The following is a 22,191-nucleotide window of genomic DNA, read 5'->3' on the forward strand; positions in this document are numbered from 1 at the left end:
AACAAATTTTTCATTAAATTAGAAAGGATCATTTTGTTTTCAAAGTTTTTATCCTATTTTCTTAATAAAACAGTATGGCCCCAAGGAAAACATTTTTTTTCTAGTGTAGCAGTCAGTATGTTAAAAAAAAAAAAAAAAAAAAGCCCAACCTTGCTGCCTTACCTCCTAGTTGACCCTGACCTTTCCTTACACTTCTCACAGTGAATTGAGAATACTGGGCACAACTAGGCACAATCAATTGAGAACACTTGGTCAATATCACACTCGTACCTAAAAACATTTTTATATTTAAACCTATTCCCAACACATTCTTATTTTTTTTTTATTTTTTATTTTTTGAGACAGAGTCTGGCTCTGTTGCCTGGGCTAGAGTGCCGTGGCATCAGCCTAGCTTACAGCAACCTCAAACTCCTTGGCTCAAGCAATCCTTCTGCCTCAGCCTCCCAAGTAGCTGGGACTACAGGCATGCGCCACCATGCCCGGCTAATTTTTTTTCTATATACTTTTAGTTGTCCAGCTAATTTCTTTCTATTTTTAGTAGAGACGGGGTCTCGCTCTTGTTCAGGCTGGTCTCGAACTCCTGACTTCGAGCGATCCTCCCACCTCGGCCTCCCGAAGTGCTAGGATTACAGGCGTGAGCCACCGTGCCCAGCCCCAACACATTCTTTATAAAGTAAGTGAAGTTAGTGACCCTCTTTTATCCAAAGTAAATTACTCTATCTATAGTCTGGATCTTAACTCTTTTCCCTTCAGAAACTTATCGTCTGTATTTTCAGCTTCTTCTCTGTTGGCTTCTTTCCAACAAATATAAACGAGTTCAAGCAAACGTATTCCTCATTTCCTGATCTATGTGGTTCTTAAGTATGTCTATCTGGTTCCACAGTTTCAGATAAAGAAAAGAGAGTTTAGACAATAAAGGATTTCTTTGAAAATCTGTAAGAATATATTCCATTTCTGAGCTTGCATAGCTAGAGTTCAGAGAGCAAAGGATACCTGTATTTCTCACTTAAACAAAAACCTCCCCAAATATTGTGCTTTATTCTATCACCTTTCCTTTCAAGCCAAATTCATCCACTTTACATTATCTACTCTTCCTCACTTTCAACTTTCAAAAAGTCATGATATTTCAGCCACACAAAAAAGTATAAATATATCCATGTACTCCCAACCCAGCTCTAATGAATCTTAACTCTCTGCCTTCTGTACTCTTTTTCCTTTTAAGCAAACAAACCACTACAAATAGAGTTGAGGTCCCTCTGTGTGCCTTCCAAATCCCATCCCCCTGACTTCTTACATAGAAAAACCCTATCCTTGCCGGGCGTGATGGCTCACACCTGTAATCCTAGCACTCTGGGAGGCCAAGGCAACAGAGTGAGACTCTGTCTCAAAAAAAAAAAAAAACCCTATCATGATTTTGGTGTTTTTTACTTAGCACACCCATATATTAACCTATATCCACAAATAGTATATAACATATTATAGTTCATCTATTCTAACAGGCATATTGTTTTCACATTTTTTACATCTCTAAAATTGGTATGTATTTTACAATCAATGGTATATTATAGTTTCTTTTTTTTTTTTTTTTGAGATGGGATCTCACTATGTTGCCCAGGCTGGTCTCAAATTCTTAGGCTCAAAGCTACCCTCCCACCTCAGCTTCCCAAGTAGCTGGGACTACAGGCATGCACCACCATGCCTGGCCTATCATAGTTTCATAATGACTTTTTTTCCTTAGTGATACCTTAAAATCTGTATAATCTTACATCAAAGAACGTCATAGACTTTTTTCCATACTTTTATACTTTATATGAACAGCATTACACTGTATACAACCTTCCGCAAATTGTTTTTGTTCGATATAGTTCAAGATTTATCTATGTTCACCCACATGGCTCTAGTTCATTTTTAAAAATCTACTACATACTCTTCTGCTATGTGAAAATTTTGTAATTTATTTATCCATTATTCATTTGATGGACACTGAGGTTGTTCCCAGCCAAAACAAACAATGCTTCAGTGAACATCCTGGTGCACAGCCCTTTGGCAATATGTATGAGAGTTTCTTTAAGATATGTAACCAGGTGTTGAATTGCTAGATATTTTCAAAAAGGTATTTTGAAGTTGAAGGTACTAGGGTGGTGTACTAATTTACACTCTGAACCAGAAATGTATGAGAGTTTCTGTTACATCACATCTTCACCCACACTTAAGTAACAACAGAATCACAACAATTATAAAATAAATTATTTAAGCCTCCTAACAATCTACAATGAAGGTAAGTGCCAAAAATGAGTCACTAACAGATTAAATAACTTACCCAAGATCTCACAACTAGTAAGTGTAACCTGTCTCCAAAATCTCTCTACTTAAACACTTTGTGCTATTACCTCTGGCATGGTATTCAATCCAGTGGGCCCTCTAGAGTTATAATTCTTGCTTTCTAACTCTACCTCTGCCACTTTCTAAAAGTGTAACCTTAACTTCCCTCTAATTCAGTTTTGTAAAACAAGGATTAAAGCACTTAGAAAAGTACACATAGTAAATGTCCAGTAAGTTACTACAATTATCATCAAATTAAAAATATTTGCCAATCTAGCAGCATGAAATGACTAGTTTTACAATCTCCATGTAGTTGGAATCTGCACTTTTTATCACAGTAAGACTGCAACTTTTTCAAGTTTCATTGGCCATTTAGGTTTCTTGTTCTTTAAACTATTTGTTCTGATTCTTTTTATTACTGGATTATTTATAAAATCTGGATACTACTCTTTGTGAATTATATTATTTGCAAATATTTTGCCAAGTATCTGGCTTTTTACTATTTAAATGATTAACTTAATGAAATAAAAAAGTTTTTATCTTAATGGACTCAGAGTTTAGTAATCTTTTCCTGTGATATTTATGCTTTCTGGATCTCATTTAAAAACATTTTTTCCCATGCTATTTTGATTACTATCACTTTGCAGTATAATTTGAAGTCAGGTAATGTGATGCCTCCAGAGTTGTTCTTTTTGCTTAGGATTGCTTTGGTTATTAGGGCTCTTTTTTGGTTCCACTTGAGTTTTTGGACTGTATTTTTTAATTTTGAAAAATGACATTGGTATTTTACTAGGGATTACATTGAATCTGTAGATTGCTTTGGGCAGCATGGTCCCTCTCACAGTACTGATTCTTCTAATCCTGGGTGTGGAATGTTTTTGCATTTTTTTGTGTCATCTAGGATTTCTTTCATTTTGTGGTTCTCCTGATAGACATCTTTCACCTCCTCGGTTAAGTATACTCCTAGGTATTTTGTTTTTTGCACCTGCAAATGGAATTGAGTTCTTATAAAAGTACACAAATAGATCAATGGAACAGAATAGAGAACCCAGAAATAAAGCCAAATACCTACAACCAACTGATCTTCAACAAAGCAGACAAAAGAATACACTGGGGAAAAGACACTCTATTCAATAAATGGTGCTGGGAAAATTAGCACAATTCAGAAGAATGACACTGGATCCCTATCTCTTACCATACACAAAAATTAACTCAAGATGGATTAAAGACTTGAATGTAAAACATGAAACTATAAAAATTCTAGAAGAAAACCTAGGAAAAACTCTACTGGACACTGGCCTAGGCAAAGAATTCATGACTAAGACCCCAAAAGCAAGTGTAACAAAAACAAAAATAAATAAATGTGATTTAATTAAACTGGAGGCCATTATCCTAAGTGAAGTAATGCAGGAATGGAAAACCAAATACCGCATGTTCTCACTTATAAATGGGAGCTAAGCTATGGGTACACAGGGGCATACAGGGTGGCATGATGGACACTGGAGATTTCGAAGAGGGGAGCCTAGGAAGGAGGTGAAGGAAGAAAAAACACCTATTGGGTGTGAGGTACACTATCTGTGTGACAAGTACACTAAAAACCTAGACATCACCACTATACAATTTATCCATGTAACCCGAAAACCACTTGTACCCCTGAATCTACTGAAATAATGAAAAAAATGAAGAGTATGCAGAATCATCATTCAAAAATAAATAAAATAAAATGAAATAGGCTGAGCACAGTGGCTCAAGCCTATAATTCCAGTAGTTTAGGAGGCTGAGACAGGAGGATTGCTTGAGGCCAGGAGTTTGAGATCAGCCCGGGCAACACAGCCTGTCTCTATAAAAAATACAAAAATTAGCCAAATGTTGTGCCCTGTGCCTGTACCCCCAGCTACTTGGGAGGCTGAGGCAAGAGGATCACTTGAGATCATAGGAGTTTGAGACTGCAATGAGCTATGATCATGCCACTGCACTCTAGCCTGGGTGACAGAGATCCTGTCTCTAAATAAATAAATAAATAGATACATAAATAAATCAAACAAAACGAAACATTCTTCCCTACCATGAAACATCATCAAAAATATTCTCTTACTTCTTCTCTAAAAGTTTTACTTTTCACAATTGGGTCTTTAATCCATCTAGGAATTTTTTGCAGGTATAGTATGATACAAGGATCTAATCTAGTCTTTTAAAATTTGATAACCAATTCTCTCAGCATCATTTTTTGAACTTATTTTGAAATATTTCAAATCTGTACATTCTTTGTATGGATTCATCAATTTTTGACATTTTGTCACAATGTTTTGTTTCTAATTGAGATCTTTTGCACTGAACTATATTCTAGAGTAATTAGTATCCTCCAGTCCTAAACCCTTTAGCATGTACTCTAAGAACAAGGACACTGCCTCACGTAACCACGATGCAACTATCAAATTAAAGAAATGTAAAACTGATACAATACTATTATCTAATATACAATCCATATACAAATATTACCAATTATTCCAATTATGTTCTTTATAGATCCAGGATCACCTACTGCTTTTAATTATCATGTCTCTTTCGTCTCCATAATCTGGAACACCTTCTCAGCTTTCCTTAGTCATTCATGACACTGACATTTTTTTAAGAGTACAAAACAGTTGTTTTACAGAAGATCAGTCTGGGTTTGTCTGATGTTTCCTCATGATTAGATTCAGGCTGCTCATTCTTGGGAGAACTAATAAGTGATGTAGCCTTTTCAGTATATCGCATATGATCACGTGATGTCAGTTTATACAGCACCTCAATTCAATTCTTCTATCCTTTCCCCTGATTTGTATAATGCCATTTCCCTTACATATGAAGTTTCCACTGTATATGTGTTTGCTTACAGGTCTCTGTTTGTACCAGTATCACACTGACTTAATTAGCATAACTTCAGAAGACTTGATATATCCGTAGGCATGCTCTCCACCTTGATTTATAACTTCTAAATTGCCTTGTCTATTCTTGAACACTGGTTCTTCCATATGATTTTTAGGGTCAGCTCATTAAGTTCCACCAAAAATCCTGCTAGGATATTGATCGCAGTTGTACTGAATATATAAATTATGTTGGGGAAATCTGGCACTTTTATATTAGGTTCCCTTCTAGAAAAAATGATATATATCTCATTAATTAGATCTTCTTTTAAGACTTTCAATAAAGTTTTATAATTTTCTCTATTGTGTTAAGGATGCCTTTTTATTCTGATGTCCTGACATATGGAGACTTACTGACCCTAGGGAGACTGCCCCTCCAAGGGGTAGCCAGCTCTTAAAGACAGTAAACTCTAGCATACTTTTCTAGGTCAAATAACCAATCCAGAATCCACTCTCCCTCCCCCCATCTAGCTCTGACATTTCGAGCCAATATTCCTCTGTCCTAATTACCTCAGGGCCAGGTACCAAACAACTCAGGAAAGCTCTTATACCCCAGAGCCCACTGAAATTATTCAAACTAGCCAATCCTAAACCTGTTTACACTGTCATACTATTCCTTCACACAAAAACCACAATAAAGGATCTTGCCCAATATTTTCTTCCCACTCCCTCTGCCTCCTTACTGTCCCTGATGCCTCCTCATGTGGGCCTTCTGTGTAGCATATTATGCCTCCTGTTTCTAGCAATCTGTGAGTATAAACACTTCTTCCTTCATGTCAGTCATATGTCTGTGTTACCATTTGTGATTAAAACAAATGGATGTTTTAAAACATCCACTACGACTGCACATGTATCTTCTGTAGATTTTTCTTATTTAACTTATAGTTTTTTATTTGATTTTAATTTTTTATTGAGTAAAATGCAGAAGTTTTAAGTGAATGAATTTTTCTATATTTGTATATTTCCGTAACTACTACCCAGATCAAATACAGAACATTTCCAAAACCCCAAAAGGCTCCCTTGTGTACTTTCCTAATCAATACTCTTCACCCCAAAATGTAAGCACTATTTGGACTTTTTTTTTTTTTTTTTGAGACAGAGTCTCACTCTTTTGCCCGGGCTAGGGTGAGTGCCGTGGCATCAGCCTAGCTCACAGCAACCTCAAACTCCTGGGCTCAAGCGATCCTCCTGCCTCAGCCTCCCAGGTAGCTGGGACTACAGGCACGCGCCACCATGCCCAGCTAATTTCTTCTATGTTTAGTTGTTTGGCCAATTTCTTTCTATTTTTAGTAGAGACGGGGTCTCGCTCTTGCTCAGGCTGGTTTCGAACTCCTGAGCTCAAACAATCCGCCCGCCTCGGCCTCCCAGAAAACTAGGATTACAGGCGTGAGCCACCGCGCCCGGCCCACTATTTGGACTTTTAACAGCATGTATTAATTTTGCCTATTCTTGATTTCTTATTGAATTATACAATATTCTTCTGTGTCTGGCTTTTTTGTTGAACATTGTATCTGTGATATACAGACACATGTGTTGCCCTTTTTCAGGCATGCATATTTCATTATGTGAATATACCACAATTTATTTATTGATTCCACTGAACATTTAGCAACTACAAATAAAATTACTTTGAACATCTTGTACTTATCTTTTAATAGATATAGAGACTAATTTCTGTTGAAGTCGATGCTAGATCATAGGGCAGGCTTATGTTTAGCTTTAGCAGATATTGACAGTTTTCCAAAGTTGTTCTACCAATTTACACTCCCATTAGAAATGTATGAGAGCTCCATTTGCTCCATATCCTTGCCAAAAGTTGATATTGTGAGTCTTGTTCATATTAACCATTGTGGGCCATAGTTGGCATGATGTTTCCTTTTGTCATCATTGTTTTGACTGGTTTAGTTATTTGTGGGAAGATTTAAAATTATTGATTCAATATCTCTAATAGCTATACATGTATTCAGGTTTTTAATTTATTTTTAAGTTAGTTTCATCAAATTATATTTCACTGAGAAATTTATTTAGTCTAAATTTTCAAATTTTTCATCCCAAAATAATTCAGTTATTGGTCTTATCTCTTAACACCTACAATTGAGGAGTCCCTTTTCAATCCCAATGTTTGTGCCTTTTCTCCTTGATTAATCTTATCTGATGTCCATTTTCTTTGTCATTGTAAAAATAACCAGATTTAGGTTTTGGTAATCCTTTCTATTGTTTCTTTGTTTTCTAGTCATCCATTTCACCCTTAACTTTATTATTTCATTACTTCTATTTTCTTTTGATGTTTTTTCCTCACATGTCCTTCTTCTGACTATACAATTGGATATTTTAGTTCATTAATTTTCAGTCATGATTTATAATATACATATATAAGGTTAGATTTTTGTCCTCTAAGAATATATTTATCTGCAGGCTACAAGCAGTGACATGCCATTTTTTTTTTCCTTGCTCTGTTGCCCAGGGCTAGAGTGCAGTGGCATCATCATAGCTCACTGCAGCCTCAAACTCCTGGGCTCCAGCAATTCTCCTGCCTCAGCCTCCTGAGTAGCTGAGACTACAGGCATACACCACTACGTCTGGCTAATTTTTCTATTTTTGTACAGAAGGGATTCTCACTCAGGCTGGTCTCAAACTCCTGGCCTCAAGCAGTCCTCCCCCCTTGGCCTTCCAAAGTGCTAGGATTACAGGCTCGAGCCACCACACCCTCCTGACATGCCATATTTTTTATATCACTCAGTTTTTAAAGTTTCCTAATTTCTTCAATGGTCAATGAACACCAATAAGGCTGGCTTTAAATTTCCAAACTACAAGATTTGGGCAGGTTATTTTCTAATTTAATTGTACTGTGGTCTGAAGGTCATTTGTATAACATCAATCTTTTGGAATTTGTTGAAACTCATGCTTTCTAACACAGTGAGGAAAGAGATTATATACGCCAGAAGAGCTTGAAATAAATAATGTGAATTCTCAAGTTGCTGGCCATAAGGTTCTATATATAAATCCATTAGATCAAGATTGTTAACTGTCTTACTCAACTCTTCAAGTCCTTGCTTAATTTTTTGTTGCTTAATCTAACAATTTCTGTGTGAAAATTTTCCCTGTATGATTACAGACTTGCTCTTCTTTCCTTAAAATTCTGTTAATTTTCATATGTATTTTGGGACTAAATTATTAGATACATATAAGTTTAGAGTCTTTTTTACACTGAAGGGTTGTGTTGGCAAATAAAAAAAAGAATTAAAAAAACTCTTAAGTTTAAAATCATTATATCTTTCTGGTTTAGAGCCTTTCTATCTTCCTGGTTAAGTGTTACTTAAATATAACATAAGAGTAATTTTTAACACCAGTAATGCTTGTTATATTTAAGTCTATTCTGTGTGACACTAATATAGTTATATCGATTTTGCTTTGGTGAATACGTGCTTGAAAAATTTCTTTCTATTCCTTTGCTCTCAACTTTTCTGTGTCCTTATGCTTTAGGATGTCTCTTATAACCAGCATAAAGCTAAACAACCTCTGCCTTTACATTGGCTTTTTAATCAATTATAATTAATGATCTGCACCCAAAAAAAAGTCCTTGCAAAGGTTTTGATCTCAGAATGTGTCTTAGCCCATTTGTGCTGCTGTAACAAAGTATCACAGAATGGGTAATTTATAAAAAACAGAAATGTATTTCTCACAGTTCTGAAGGCTGGAAAGTCCCAAATCAAGGCACTGGTAGGTTAGGGCCTAGTCTCTCTGCTTCCAAGATGGTTCCTTGAATGCTGTGTCCTCCAGTGGGGAAGAATGCTACCTCCTCACATGGCAGAAGGTAGGAAGGCAAAAAGGGGCAAACTCCTTCCGTCAAGCCCTTTTATGACAGCATTAATCTGTTTGTCAAATCAGAGCCCTCATGACCTAAGTCTCTCCCAACACTGTTGCGCTGGGGATAAAGTTTCCAATGCAGGAAATTTAGGGGACACATTCAGACCACATTCAGAAAGTCAACATTCGCTCTAGTTTTTCAAAAGTCTCCAACAGTCTTCCTGTCACATTTCTACCTAAAAATCTTAATTAGCTATTTATGCTCTCCAGGTTAAAATACAAATCCCTTGGTATAACACATAAAGCCATTTACTGTCTGGAACAAGTCTGCCCTTTTTTTTTTTGAGACAGAGTCTCGCTCTGTTGCCCAGGCTGGAGTGCCACGGTGTCAGGCTTAAACTCCCGGGCTCAAGCAATCCTTTTGCCTCAGCCTCTCAAGTAGCTGGGACTACAGGTATGTGCTAAAACGACTCACTAATTTTTTCTATTTTTAGTAGTGACGGGGTCTCGCTCTTGCTAAGGCTGGTCTCCAACTATTCAGCTCAACCCATCCTCCTGCCTCAGCCTCCCAGAGCGCTAGGATTACAGGTGTGAGTCACCCTACACAGCCCAGCCTGCCTTTCTTGCCTTATCTCCTACTGCATCTATTTACTTATAAGTATATAAAACTACTTAGAGTTCTTTAGCAATGATGCTCTTTGATACATTTGCATCTGCACATGCTGCCCAGAATGTATCTGTCCCCACTTACTCACCTTGTGAAAGCAAAGTCAATACTCTACCCTTAAAAATCATCTCTTATCTAAGTTGTATAAAGGAAACTAGTAGTTCTTCCTCTGTACTTTTTATTAGCAGCCATATTATGAATCTGGTCTTCATATGTTATATCTCACTATTTTAAATAACAATGTACAAAGCTTATCTGAATAAGTAAAGTCTGAATATTAGAAAATTTAACCACACAGTTTACACAATAGCTATAGTTTGTTAGTATTTATTACTTAAAAGGCATCTTGTATTTCTTTTTTCATTTAATCTTCATATCTATATACATCAAGACAATATCATCTTGATTTAATAGATGAAAAAACTGAGGTTTAAGAAGGTTAAATAGTTTGCCCCAGGTAACAAAGCCACTGAGAGATAAAAATCTAGCTGACCCCAAAATCTAAACATTTTCCACTAAGCCATACTGCCCATCAAATACATACTGTAACTTGAACTAGGCTAACCAAATGTTGCTGTGAAAATGTTCTTTAAATGAAAAAATGACCTACAGATTGGTTTAGAGTGGTTTTTAGAAGTTTAAGTGCACATGAAAATAAATATTTAACCAATTTATGACAAATTACTTTTTTCATAACCTAATTTATATCATAGTATAAATCTTTAAAATGTTTGTTGTCAAAGAAGATAAAAATGCAGATTATCATTTTACTCCGCATAAAAGCTGCTATATTCATACTGTTATAAAACTTTATTAAACTAAAAAATTTTCAATTAAAAGTTAATTGGCATTCAAAGTTAATGGTTTCCTCTTCAGAGCTACCTAAAAAACTTTATCTCAAGACATAATTTATTCAAAATAGAAATTTTTATATTACTTATGTATTCCTGAAGGACGACCCAACCACACTTTCTTATGAATTGAGTTTCTTTTTCTGTCGTATCTGAGGCAAAATTTTTCTTTAAAGAGTTCATGCGCCGGGTGTGGTGGCTCACGCCTGTAATCCCAGCCCCTCTGGGATGCTGAGGCGAGAGGATCGCTTGAGCTCAAGAGTTCAATACCAGCTTGAGCAAGAGCAAGACTCCATCTCTACTAAAAATAGAAAAATTAGCCAGGCATGGTGGTGTGTGCCTGTACTCCCAGCTACTTGGGAGGCTGAGGCAGGTGAATCACTTGAGCCCAGGAGTTTGAGGTTGCTATGTGCTAGGCTAATGCCACGGCACTCTAGCCCAGGTGACAGAACGAGACTCCGTCTCAAAAAATAAATAAATAATAATGAAAAAAATATATAAAGAGTTCATGTAACATTTTATTTAATTTTATTAGAGGTAATCTTAAAGGCTTTTTCTCTGTTAGTGTTTTAAATTCAATGTATTGGTTTTAATTAGGTCATATAACTTAATTTTCAGAACTAACTAAATACCATTACATTGATAATCATTATCAGTCTTCTGGGAATTAACTCCAATCCAAAATGCCAATAACATAATACCCACACACGAAAATTTTAAGGGAAAATAAAAAAAATATAGTGGACAAAAAAGAACATTAAGTTATTCCAATGCCAAATTTCTGAAATTTTCTCACTTCAAAAATTAACTAGATTTTAAAATATGTAATATATCCTTTTATTCCCTTCAAAAAAATATTTGCTTTAAAAACACATACCTTTTTCCTTGTTTAGTTTGTTCAAGTAAGTCCACCTTCAACTTTATACATTCCTCTTTGGACACCTGCAAACTCTGTTCTTTTTCAATTACCATTTTCTGGCTCTGTTCTAATTTTTCTTCTGCTTCCCTATAAAATAAAGGATATTTTTTTTTTTTTTTTTTTGAGACAGAGTCTCATTTGCCTGGGCTAGAGTGCCGTGGAGTCAGCCTAGTTCACAGCAACCTCAGACTCCTGGGCTCAAGCGATCCTCCTGCCTCAGCCTCCCAGGTAGCTGGGACTACAGGAATGTGCCACCATGCCCAGCTAATTTTTTCTATATATATATTTTTAGCTATCCAGATAATTTCTTTCTATTTTTAGTAGAGACGGGGTGTCGCTCTTGCTCAGGCTGGTCTCGAACTCCTGAGCTCAAGAAATCTGCCCGCCTCGGCCTCCCAAAGTGCTAGGATTATAGGCGTGAGCCACCATGCCCAGCCAAAAAATAAAGGATATTTTTAAAAAACTATTAAAGAGATTATTCCAGGTATGCAAGAATAATTCAACATTAGGAATTCTATTACTTTAAATCAATGAGTTAAGAGAAATAAATATATAATAAGAGACAAAGAAAAGGCATATTGATCACTTCTCAAGAGATTTTTTAAAAGGAATAAAAGAATACTTCCATCAAATGAAATACATCTGAAGTAATAGCTCACATGATATTTCATGGCCAGATACTGGAAGCATTACTATATAGATCAGAAACTAGGTAAGGATAACTGTTATCACCCCCACATCTAACAATTTTTCTGACAGATCTACCCACTGCAAAAAGCAAAAATGAAAAAGCAATGAGAAGTATAAATGCTGGAAAGGAAAGACAAATTTACTTATTTGTTGATAATATCATTAGCTACCTGGAAAACCCCAGAGAATCAAAATGAAAACTTATTAGGATAAAAGAATATAAGAAATAGTTCAATTACAAAATAATTATATTATACAAAAATCAGTAGCCTTTCCATATACTAGCAATGAATAGGATGGGAACAAATTCACAATAACCAAACATATAAAATACCCAGGAATAAACTTAAAATAATACATATAACAAAGAAAATTACAAAATTCTGATGGACATAAAAGACAACTTCAGTGTATATCAGAATCATCTGAACTTGTTAAAACACAGATTTCTGGGTCTCACCTCCCCGTTTGTAATTCAGTAAGCCTGAAATGTGACCTAAGAATTTGCATTTCTAACAAGTTCCCAAAAGATGCTAATACTACTGGTCCCATAACTACACTTTTAGAACAAATAGAGTAATATGCTATTTAATATACATATATTTCCCACTTCATTCAAAGCAGAAGAGGAGAATAAATTATAAAGTGCCTGATTCCTTATATTTTATTTCTTGAACTCCCATTGAAGCACTGGATATATATTGCTATGCAGAGCAAGAAATGAACTAATTCATATATAACAACAGCACATTAATAAGCATCTCAGCTTAGATCTAGTCTTTTTTAGCCTCTATATACTACATGCAACCTGCAGTCAAGAGGAGTTATGAGTGACTGAAAACAGAGTCCATACGTTCCAAGACAAATGGTCACTATATTACTGGGGTAGAAGTGGGGGACAAGATTTAACAAGATTTAACACAAAGTAGAAGTAGAAAATAAAAATTTTAAAGCTATAAAAAGTATATTTACCTCAAAACTTTATCTTGGGCTGCAACTTCTGCTTCTAAACTTATAATCTGCTCTTCTAAGATTGGGACACTGGCTGCCTGCCGTTGAGCAGACTCAAGCATAGAAACCTAAAACATAAAACAACTTTTAGAGTACTTTCTTTCAGAAAATAACTTAATCTTGGTCTTTAGTTTTTTTCCTGCCAGAGAAGGTTCAATAGGACTCCTCAATCATTAGTCAAATGTAAAGCTCATCCTATCTATTCCTTTGATCAACATTTACATGGGCATGTCATCATCGTAAGCCAGTCTCAGCATCTAACCTCCTGCTATTACCCTCAACTTAATATTCCAATATAACTGATTAGCTATTTGAGGGAAAAAATAGAATCTCTATTGATACCATCTAGGAAGACAGAAAATTAGACATAAAGTACCAAACTATTAAAAATTGTATAAGAAAATACTCAATAAATTTTATTATTTAAACTTAATTTTAGAATGCATGCTTACTAGAGAAAATCTTTAGATAATACAGAAAAGCACAGTAATCCTACAACCTATAACAGAGTGCAACTATTGTGGTAGGGTAGGAATCTTACAATCTAAATGGTGTGGAAGAGAATATCAATAAGAGAACTAATTATCTCTGAAAAAAATTTTAGGACATGAACGCATGAGGTACAGTAGAGGACAAGGGTGAGGTCCTAGATGGAAAACCAGGGATATAGTTCAAAGTCTCTGGAGATAACAGTCACTCTTTTTCCCACTCCCAGAACACTAACAGCAAGGCAATAGCCTACCAGAAAAGAGGCAGAAGGTTTATTATCTGAAGAAACTGAAAAAGAGAGGCTTGGGACTCTGGGACACTAGGTAAAATGATGAGCAGGGATGAGGTAAACCTATAAACAAGGGGATTAATATAAAACCATCAAACTCCAGTTTACTAATCCATCTCATTTAGGGCTACCCCACAGGTGGGAAATCAAAGGATCCTTTGCTAGAGAAACTCAACAGCTCCAAAGAAAAAGACTATCACAAGCTAATAGTTGTGGGTAGTTGGGTATTTCCCTACAAAAGAACCACCCGCCCCCAAACCATCACTCACAAATGAAGCCCACTGCACAACTTCACCAATACATAGAGAGCTTTCAAACAACATTTAAATGCTTTTCTCTTAAATATGAATAGCCAAAACACTAATATCTAAAAAAACCTTCTAACATGAAAATCAGAGATCCAAACAAAAGAAAAAAGAAAGTAGCAAGCAAAGCAAACATAAGAAAAAAATTATTAAAATTTCAAAGTGCTAAGAGAGGATACTGCATCAGGATGTTATGAAATATAAAACAATCAGAGAATAGGAAAAAGCCTCAGAAAATGAAAAAAGTATGACAGTCAAAATAAGAGATTCAATAAAAGTATAAAAAATAACAAGACGAAATCTCCTAAAAAGAATCACAGGAAGACAAGGAGATGAAAAATACCAGAAAAAAATCTACAAGATTTAGAGGACCAATCCAGGTGGTCCAATATTTACCAAATAGGAAATATAGAAGAAAACAAGGGAAAAAATTATCAAAAAGATGTAAGAAAAATTACTAGGAACAAAAGACACAAGTTTCCAGCCTGAAAGGTCCCCTGTGTACCCAACATGAGTAATAAAGTGCTATTCAAGGACACATTGTTATGCAATTTTAAAAATCAGGGAAAGAGGGAAGACCTAAAAACTACCATAAAGTGAAAAACAAAGGGGAAAAAAATTACAAGCTAAGGAAAATGATTAACAATGGCATTAGACTTTTCAAAGTAGCATTAGAGGATAGAAGAAAGTAATATCCTAAAAATCCTGATATAAAATAATTTTCAACCTGGAATTCAATTATGAGTGGGAGAGAAATTAAGACATTTTCAGACAGGAAAGGAAGCAACTAGAAGATATGCTCCAATTATACAAAGAATATATTAAGAAAGAACATGAGATTCAGGAAATGGTAGATTCAATGTAGAATAACATCAGAGAGAAGTTCCAGGATGGCAGCTGGACGGTAGGCCTGAGGGGCAAAAGGCTCAGAAAGAGCAGGATGTCAGAAGTGTTAAGTACAAACATTGCCAGGGGTTTGTACCTATAATCCTAGCACTTTGGGAGGCTGAGGTGGAGGATTGCTTGAGGCCAGGAGTTCGAGACCAGCCTGAGCAACATACCAGTACCCTACCTTTACTAAAAATAGAAAAATTAGTCGGATGTGGTGGCATGGGCTTGTAGTCCTACCTACTAGGGAGGCTGAAGCAGGAGAATCCCTTGAGCCCAGGAGTTTGAGGCTGCAGTGAGCTACAATTGTGCCACTAACCTCCGGCTTGGGGCAGAGTGAGACCCTGTGTCAGAAAAACAAAAACAAATTGCTAAAAGGTAAATTATGAATATACTGATTGAGCCAAGAAGGCTTTTCAGCAAAAGATTTCCAAGGTTGGCATATATGCAACATCAAAAGGTCAGACCTGCCCTGAAAAAGGCAGCTTCTCATTGTTATAATATTTAAACAATTTAGAAAATGCTGAGCTGGGAAGTAAAATTCCAATGTCTGTCTTACTGCCTAGAATAAATAACCACTGGTGAGTTTTTTGTGTTGTTATTTTTAGAGACAGGGTATTATTTTCTCACCAGGTTGGGATGCAGTGGCACAATCATAGCTCACTATAGTCTACAACTCCTGAGCTCAAGTGATCTTCCTGCCTCCTGAGTAGCTGAGACTACAGGCACGCACCATCATGCCTGCCTAATTTTATTTTTTTTTAGAGATAGGGTCTCATTCTGTTGCCCAGGCTGGTCTCATATGCCTGACCTCAAGCGATCCTCATGCCTTGGTCTTCCAACATGCTGGGATTACAGGTATGAGCCACCACACCTGGCCCACTGCTGTGTTTAGGAGGGCTGTTGGGAAAGTATCCAGCCATTGTTAATATGTAATTTTCATATTACATGGTTGGATACTTTAGGCCTCATGTATTCTAAAAAGAAAGGTCCACAAGACTATTATTATTTCCTTTAAATAATTAAGTATTTATGACTTTAAAAAGAGACATTATCTACAATTGAAGAAAAATTTAAAATATAATTAATAAACAGAAAAGCTGAACAAATCACAAAGAAATCTAAATGGCAAACAAATACACTGAAAAGGTAAACCTCATAAGAAATCAAGAAAAATAATATTTTTCCCTTAAAGTGACCAAAAAATGTAGAATACTTAATGTTGAGTGCAATAAATGCCTGCGAAACACTTTTTCCCTGTAATTAGGTCATTCTGCCTCTGGAAAGCTATCCTAGAAATAATCCCAAACACCAAAGAGGTTTTATGTTCAAGTTGCATCTTTCCTCCTTGGGCTGAAATAATCCCTAATAGCACTTTGTTTTCTTTGAAAGATATAAAAGAAAAATAAAGCTTACTCATAATTCTTCTACTTAAAACTATATATGTAATATATATATAATGTCTGTAAAAGAAAATAGTTAAAGCTCCACTCTAACCTTCCAATCCCTCTTGAAATTATCAACAGTATGGAGCAGTCTTTCTTTCCTTATATACATATGTATATCTACACACAAACATACTCACGTGCACACTTTATAAAAAGCAAAACAGGTCATTATAGGTGTGTACTGCTGTATGTTTTTATACCACTAAATATATTAGATAATAATTTTTGAATGCTTATTATATACACTGTTCTGCCTTTACACATGTCATTTAAACCTCATAATGATTCATATAAGTCAAACAACTTTGCAACTTAGTACTGAAATATTTATCTCTTTTTTTTAAAAAGGCTTTGTTGCTATCCATTTTATGGGCATACCATAATTTACCATGACTACTGTTGGATATTTTAGTTTCCTCTATTATAATTTTTTGTATAATACCAATCACACAGCAAAAAATAGGACACCACTGAAATAGGGGAATTATTAACTAAGATACATTATGATCACATACTGGAACGTAAGGCTATCATAAAAAATGATCAATAGAAAAGCTATGTAAATGCCTCAGAAAATGCTTAGACTATATATGAAGTAAAAAAATAGGAAAAAACAAAACTATTTAAAACAGCCTGGATTGAACCATGTAATAAACCAATAAAGTGGTTTCTAGATGGAGGAAATTCTGGGTGGTCTTTCTCCCTCTTCAGGTTTTCAAAGATGAGAATGTATTATTTTAAAAAGGAAGATAAATAAGCTATACTTCCTTTACGTAAAAATAAAATCACACAAATTGGTAATTTTGACTTTTTAAGAAGCTGACTTAACTAAATGCAAAAACTATAAAGTTCCTCTAAATCATTTTCAGATATAAAATTCATATAAAATTAATTTCATAACATGTTGATACTATAGTATAATATCATAATAAAAATTACTACACATAACACACTAAGACAATATAAGGAATATTTTTCCAATTATAAATCTTAAAATGATTACAACTATTTTCTGTTGGCATACTCATGATTCAAGACACATACTTTTGCTCTTGACTGTGTTAATTCAAAGTGGATAGATTCTATCTTAGTCATTAAAGAATGATTCTGTGTGACCAAACAAGCATTCTGTTGCCTAAGTTTATTAAGTTTCTCTCGAAGGCTTTTAATCTCCTGCTCCACAGAGGTAGAAGATGAAAAAGACATCTGAAAAATGAAAAAGAACAATCTATTTTGAATTATTTCAATTAAGGATTACATGTAATTAATGGAAAATGATGAACAATTATGAATAAGATGACTAAGCAGCTCAGAAAAAGAGTTAAAATATTTAGTGAGTGCTGACAAGAACATGTGGGACAATGAGTACTCTCTCCTCCACTGCTGGTGGAACTGCACATAAGTACAACTTGGAAAACAGTAGTATACTTTGGAAAACTTGGTATTATCCAGTAAAGCTGAATATGCTAAGACCCAACAATATCATTCCTGGGTATAAATCTGATAGAAATTTTTATACTTTTGCAACTAAAGATATTACACAAAAATATTCATAGCTACATTGTCCACAAGACACAATAAATGGAAAGAACATTTGAGTTCAACAAATGGATAGTAGATAAAATATTCTTTAATCCATCTATTTTTATTATACTCTTTTTACATGTATTTTATAATAAATTATTTTAATTTTCATGAAGGTTATAATTTTCAAAACATCTTTTAATTAATTTTAGTTTTCTGAGTGATATATTTATGTAATTCAAAAGTCAAAACGATATGAAAGTATACACAGCATTCTCCTTCCCATCTTTAGTAGGTAGGTAACCATTTTTGTAAGTTTCTTGCTTAGTCTTCTAGTGATTCCACATGCATATACAAGCAATACAAATTACTCATTTCCCTCACTTCCATATGCAAAAACTAGCATATTATATATACAGTTCTGCACTTTGTGTTTTACTTGAAAAATATATAGCCTCTCCATAATCAATACATTGAGAAACTCTTACCCTTTTTTTTCTCAACTGCATAGTTTTCATTGCATGAACAAACCATTAGTTTATTCAACTAACCCACTACTATTGGACACTTGAGCTATTTCTAATCTTTTAATGTGACAAACAATGCCTAATTTTGTGCCTGGTCAGGTGTACCTGTAGGATAGTTTTCCAGAAATGGAAGTTCCAAGTCAAGGTAAATGTATTTGTAATTTTGGTAAATATTGCCAAATGCCTCTCCATAGTGTTACATCATTTTGCACTCCCACTAGGCAATGTATGTGCCCCGGAATATCACCAACGAAATATACTGTCAAATATCGGGACGCTTAACAATTTGACAGGTAACAACTGGTATTTAAGTATAGTTTCATTTTAAATTTCTCTTAATATAAGTGAGATTGGACACCTTTTCATTAGTTTGAAGAACATTTTTCTTTTCCATTCATGTCTTTTGCCCAGGGGTTATTGATTTTTTTCTTCTTTCTAGGAGCTCTTTACATATTAGAGAGATTAGCCCTTTGTCTTTGATATGCATTACCAATATTTTTTTCCCCTATTTGTGATTTGTCTCTTGATTTTCCTCATGGTAAAACACAATGATTTCCACTAGGGCATATATATAATAAAAATGATCACCAATATGAATTAGGATAGAGATCAAATTTCTCAGAATTACATACTCTTTGCAGACATGGAATTTGAATATATTTCTAAAATGTAGGCTCAGAAAGCTTCATTAAGCAGCTTCCTATTCAGCAATCCCACTACTGGGTATCTGCCCAAAGGAAAAGAAATCATTGTATCAAAGATACCTGCACCCCTGTGTTTATCACAGCACTATTCACAATAGCAAAGATATAGAATCAACCTAATATCCCTCAACAGATGATTGGATAAAGAAAATGTGGTCTATGTGTGTGTGTGTGTATATATATATATGTTATATATATATATATATATACACACACACACACACACACATACACACACAATGGAATACTATTCAGCCATTAAAAGCATGAAATAATCTCTCTGAAGCAACATGGATGGAACTGGAGGCTATTACCTTAAGTGAAACAACTCAGACACAGAAATACCTCATGTTCTCACTTATAAATGGGAGATAAATAATGTGTACACATGGACATAGAGTGTAGATTAACAGACACTGGAGACTTGGAAGGGCGGAGGGGTGGATGATGAGAAATTCCTTAATGAATACAATCAATGTATACTATTTGGGTGATAGATATACTGAAAGCCCAGACTTCACTACTATGCAATATATCCATGCTATAAAATTGCACTTGTACTCCTTAAATTTATACAAAAAGAAAATCTCTTATTAGTTGGCTTTCTGAAAGGGAAAGATCAAATTTGTATCCAAAAAGTTTATGCTGTGTATATGCTACCCATATCTGTGTATATGCATACTGGGGTGAGGGAATAAAGAACAGAAAGGAGAGTGGAAAGGGAGATAAAAAGTTTGAGTAAGGAAGAGGGATAAATACAGGTAGACAGATAATATAACAGAATAAGAAAGAGGGAAAGAGTTCCAGACCAGGAAAAGATCTCTAACATCATCAACAAAACTTAGGGATAATGAAAGAAGAATAGTGCCATGCTATCAAATAGTACTGGATCCACACTAAACGATAGGTGTACTTTAACTACTTAATAAATAATTAGTGATCTATTATGTATAGGGCATAGTGCTAAAATCAAGGGGATTATAATTTACCTCAGTAAAGAACACATTTAACTGCAAAAAGGTAATAAATATAGATGCTTAAAAATAGAGTAATATACCAAGATAACTACTTTCTTGTTGGGACATAAAAAGAACAATTATATTTAAATTCTTAGGAACCAAAGACTATAGAAAACATGAATAAAGCATTTAAACAAAAACTGAAAGAAAAAATATTTTAAGTAGACTGATCTAAAACTAAAACTACTTTTAAGTAAGTAGGTCTAAAAACAATAACCTTATCTCTTGGCTTTTTTTGAAAGTCAGCACTGCTACCAGACATTTTACAAACTTTTTTATAAGGTGAGTAATTCAAAAGTCCAGGGTGGCTAGTCTGAACAAGATCTTCCAAAATGGGCCCTTCAGACTTTGAGGGATTAGAGGCATAATCAGATTTTTCACTTGGACTAACACTAGGGAAAAAAGAAAAACATATTTTAGTTTTTAGATAGTTTAAGTATTTACTACAAATTGCTATACATTAAACAAAAAAACAAAAAGAACCAGAAATGCTGCTGACAATTAGATTCACAGTTATGAACATAAGGCAATGTTTCCACTAAATTTTAAATAAACCATAATTAGTTTTAAACTAGCAACCTATGCATTTCCAGAGCCTCTATGCTAGGATTACTTAGGATTCAAAAAATAGTCATAATAATAAGACTAATAAATCCCAAAATATATATTTTATACTCTAAATTCTAACACATTAAAGGTGTTTTTACAAATGTAAGTGCTGCTCTAATATTCATATTTTTCCTTAAACTGAGAGTTATATTAAAAGCACAGAGACTGGGCATGGTGGCGCCTGCCTATAGTCTCAGCTCCTCAGAAGGCTAAGGCAGGAGGACTGCTTGTGCCCAGGAGTTTGAGGCTACAATGAGCTATGATCACACCACTGCACTCCAGCCTGGGTACAGTGAGTACTTGTCTCTAAAAAAAAAAAAAAAGTAAGTATAGGCAATTATTTCTTATTCCAGAGGTATATTAGAAACACAATATATATTAATGAAATCTATACATTTTATATTCACAAATTAAAGTCATACTCTGAATTCTGCATGTGATCAAACTTACTTACATGGATAACTCTTCCCCTAAATTTTGCAAACTCCATTCTGTTATCTTCAGTTCATGTCTTAAGGAAGCAACATTTGCAAGCAAACTTTCTTCTTCAGTGTCTTTATTATAGTAGTCTGAAGAACTAGATTCCATTTCTTAAAAAAAGAAATTAATTTTTTGTACTTGCCTGAAAGATTCTGTTGTTCCAGTCAAAATACTCTCACGCTAATAGAATTTAACTCATTATTCTCCTATTTCAAATGCTGTGAAATCTTTCACAGTGGTTTAAAACAAAACAAAAAAACCAACAACAATGAATTTCTCTGATACGTAAAGCCATAATGGAAAGTTAATACAATTTCAATAGATAAATTTTGCATATTAGCCATGGTCTAGTTATGATAGTTCCCCTTTTCCAAGCACATTTGATCTTCCTAACAATTGTGTAAACTAAGTATTTTTATTCCATGTTAAGGAAACTAAGAATCAAATAACTTGCTCAAAATTATACAAACTGTAAATAGTGACATCAAGATTTCAATCCAGGTCATCAGGATCCAAAGACCTTTTAATTATGTCACACTGTACTTTTCTAACTTATTATTATACATCAATTTCAATAAGAGGTGTTTGAACTTTCACAATCATATTACAAGTTCTGCACATCTGATAAAATGGTATCATAACAGTCATTCATATTTTCTTGGAAGGCAATTTACTACCAGATAAAAGTTATCTCCTCCTCCCATTCAAAATGGTTATAAAATTTAAAAAACACACA

At 34.5% G+C, this 22,191-nt stretch overlaps 1 protein-coding gene across 1 annotated transcript in view; it reads right to left on the bottom strand.

The window, feature by feature from the left end:
• Positions 1–22,191, bottom strand: part of CCDC18 (coiled-coil domain containing 18) — a 166,668-nt gene that overhangs the window by 143,927 nt on the left and 550 nt on the right. The window contains exons 2-6 of the mRNA XM_012661015.1: positions 21,430–21,565; positions 20,584–20,758; positions 17,637–17,798; positions 13,135–13,241; positions 11,431–11,559 (exon numbers count right to left, since the gene is read on the bottom strand). Coding sequence (XP_012516469.1) covers positions 11,431–11,559; positions 13,135–13,241; positions 17,637–17,798; positions 20,584–20,758; positions 21,430–21,563 — 707 coding nt within the window. The 5' untranslated portion in view covers positions 21,564–21,565. The remainder of the gene's footprint in view (positions 1–11,430; positions 11,560–13,134; positions 13,242–17,636; positions 17,799–20,583; positions 20,759–21,429; positions 21,566–22,191) is intronic.

Source organism: Propithecus coquereli, unplaced genomic scaffold (genome assembly GCF_000956105.1).
Source record: "Propithecus coquereli isolate 6110/MARCELLA unplaced genomic scaffold, Pcoq_1.0 Scaffold7, whole genome shotgun sequence".
NCBI classification, from domain to species: Eukaryota; Metazoa; Chordata; class Mammalia; order Primates; family Indriidae; genus Propithecus; species Propithecus coquereli.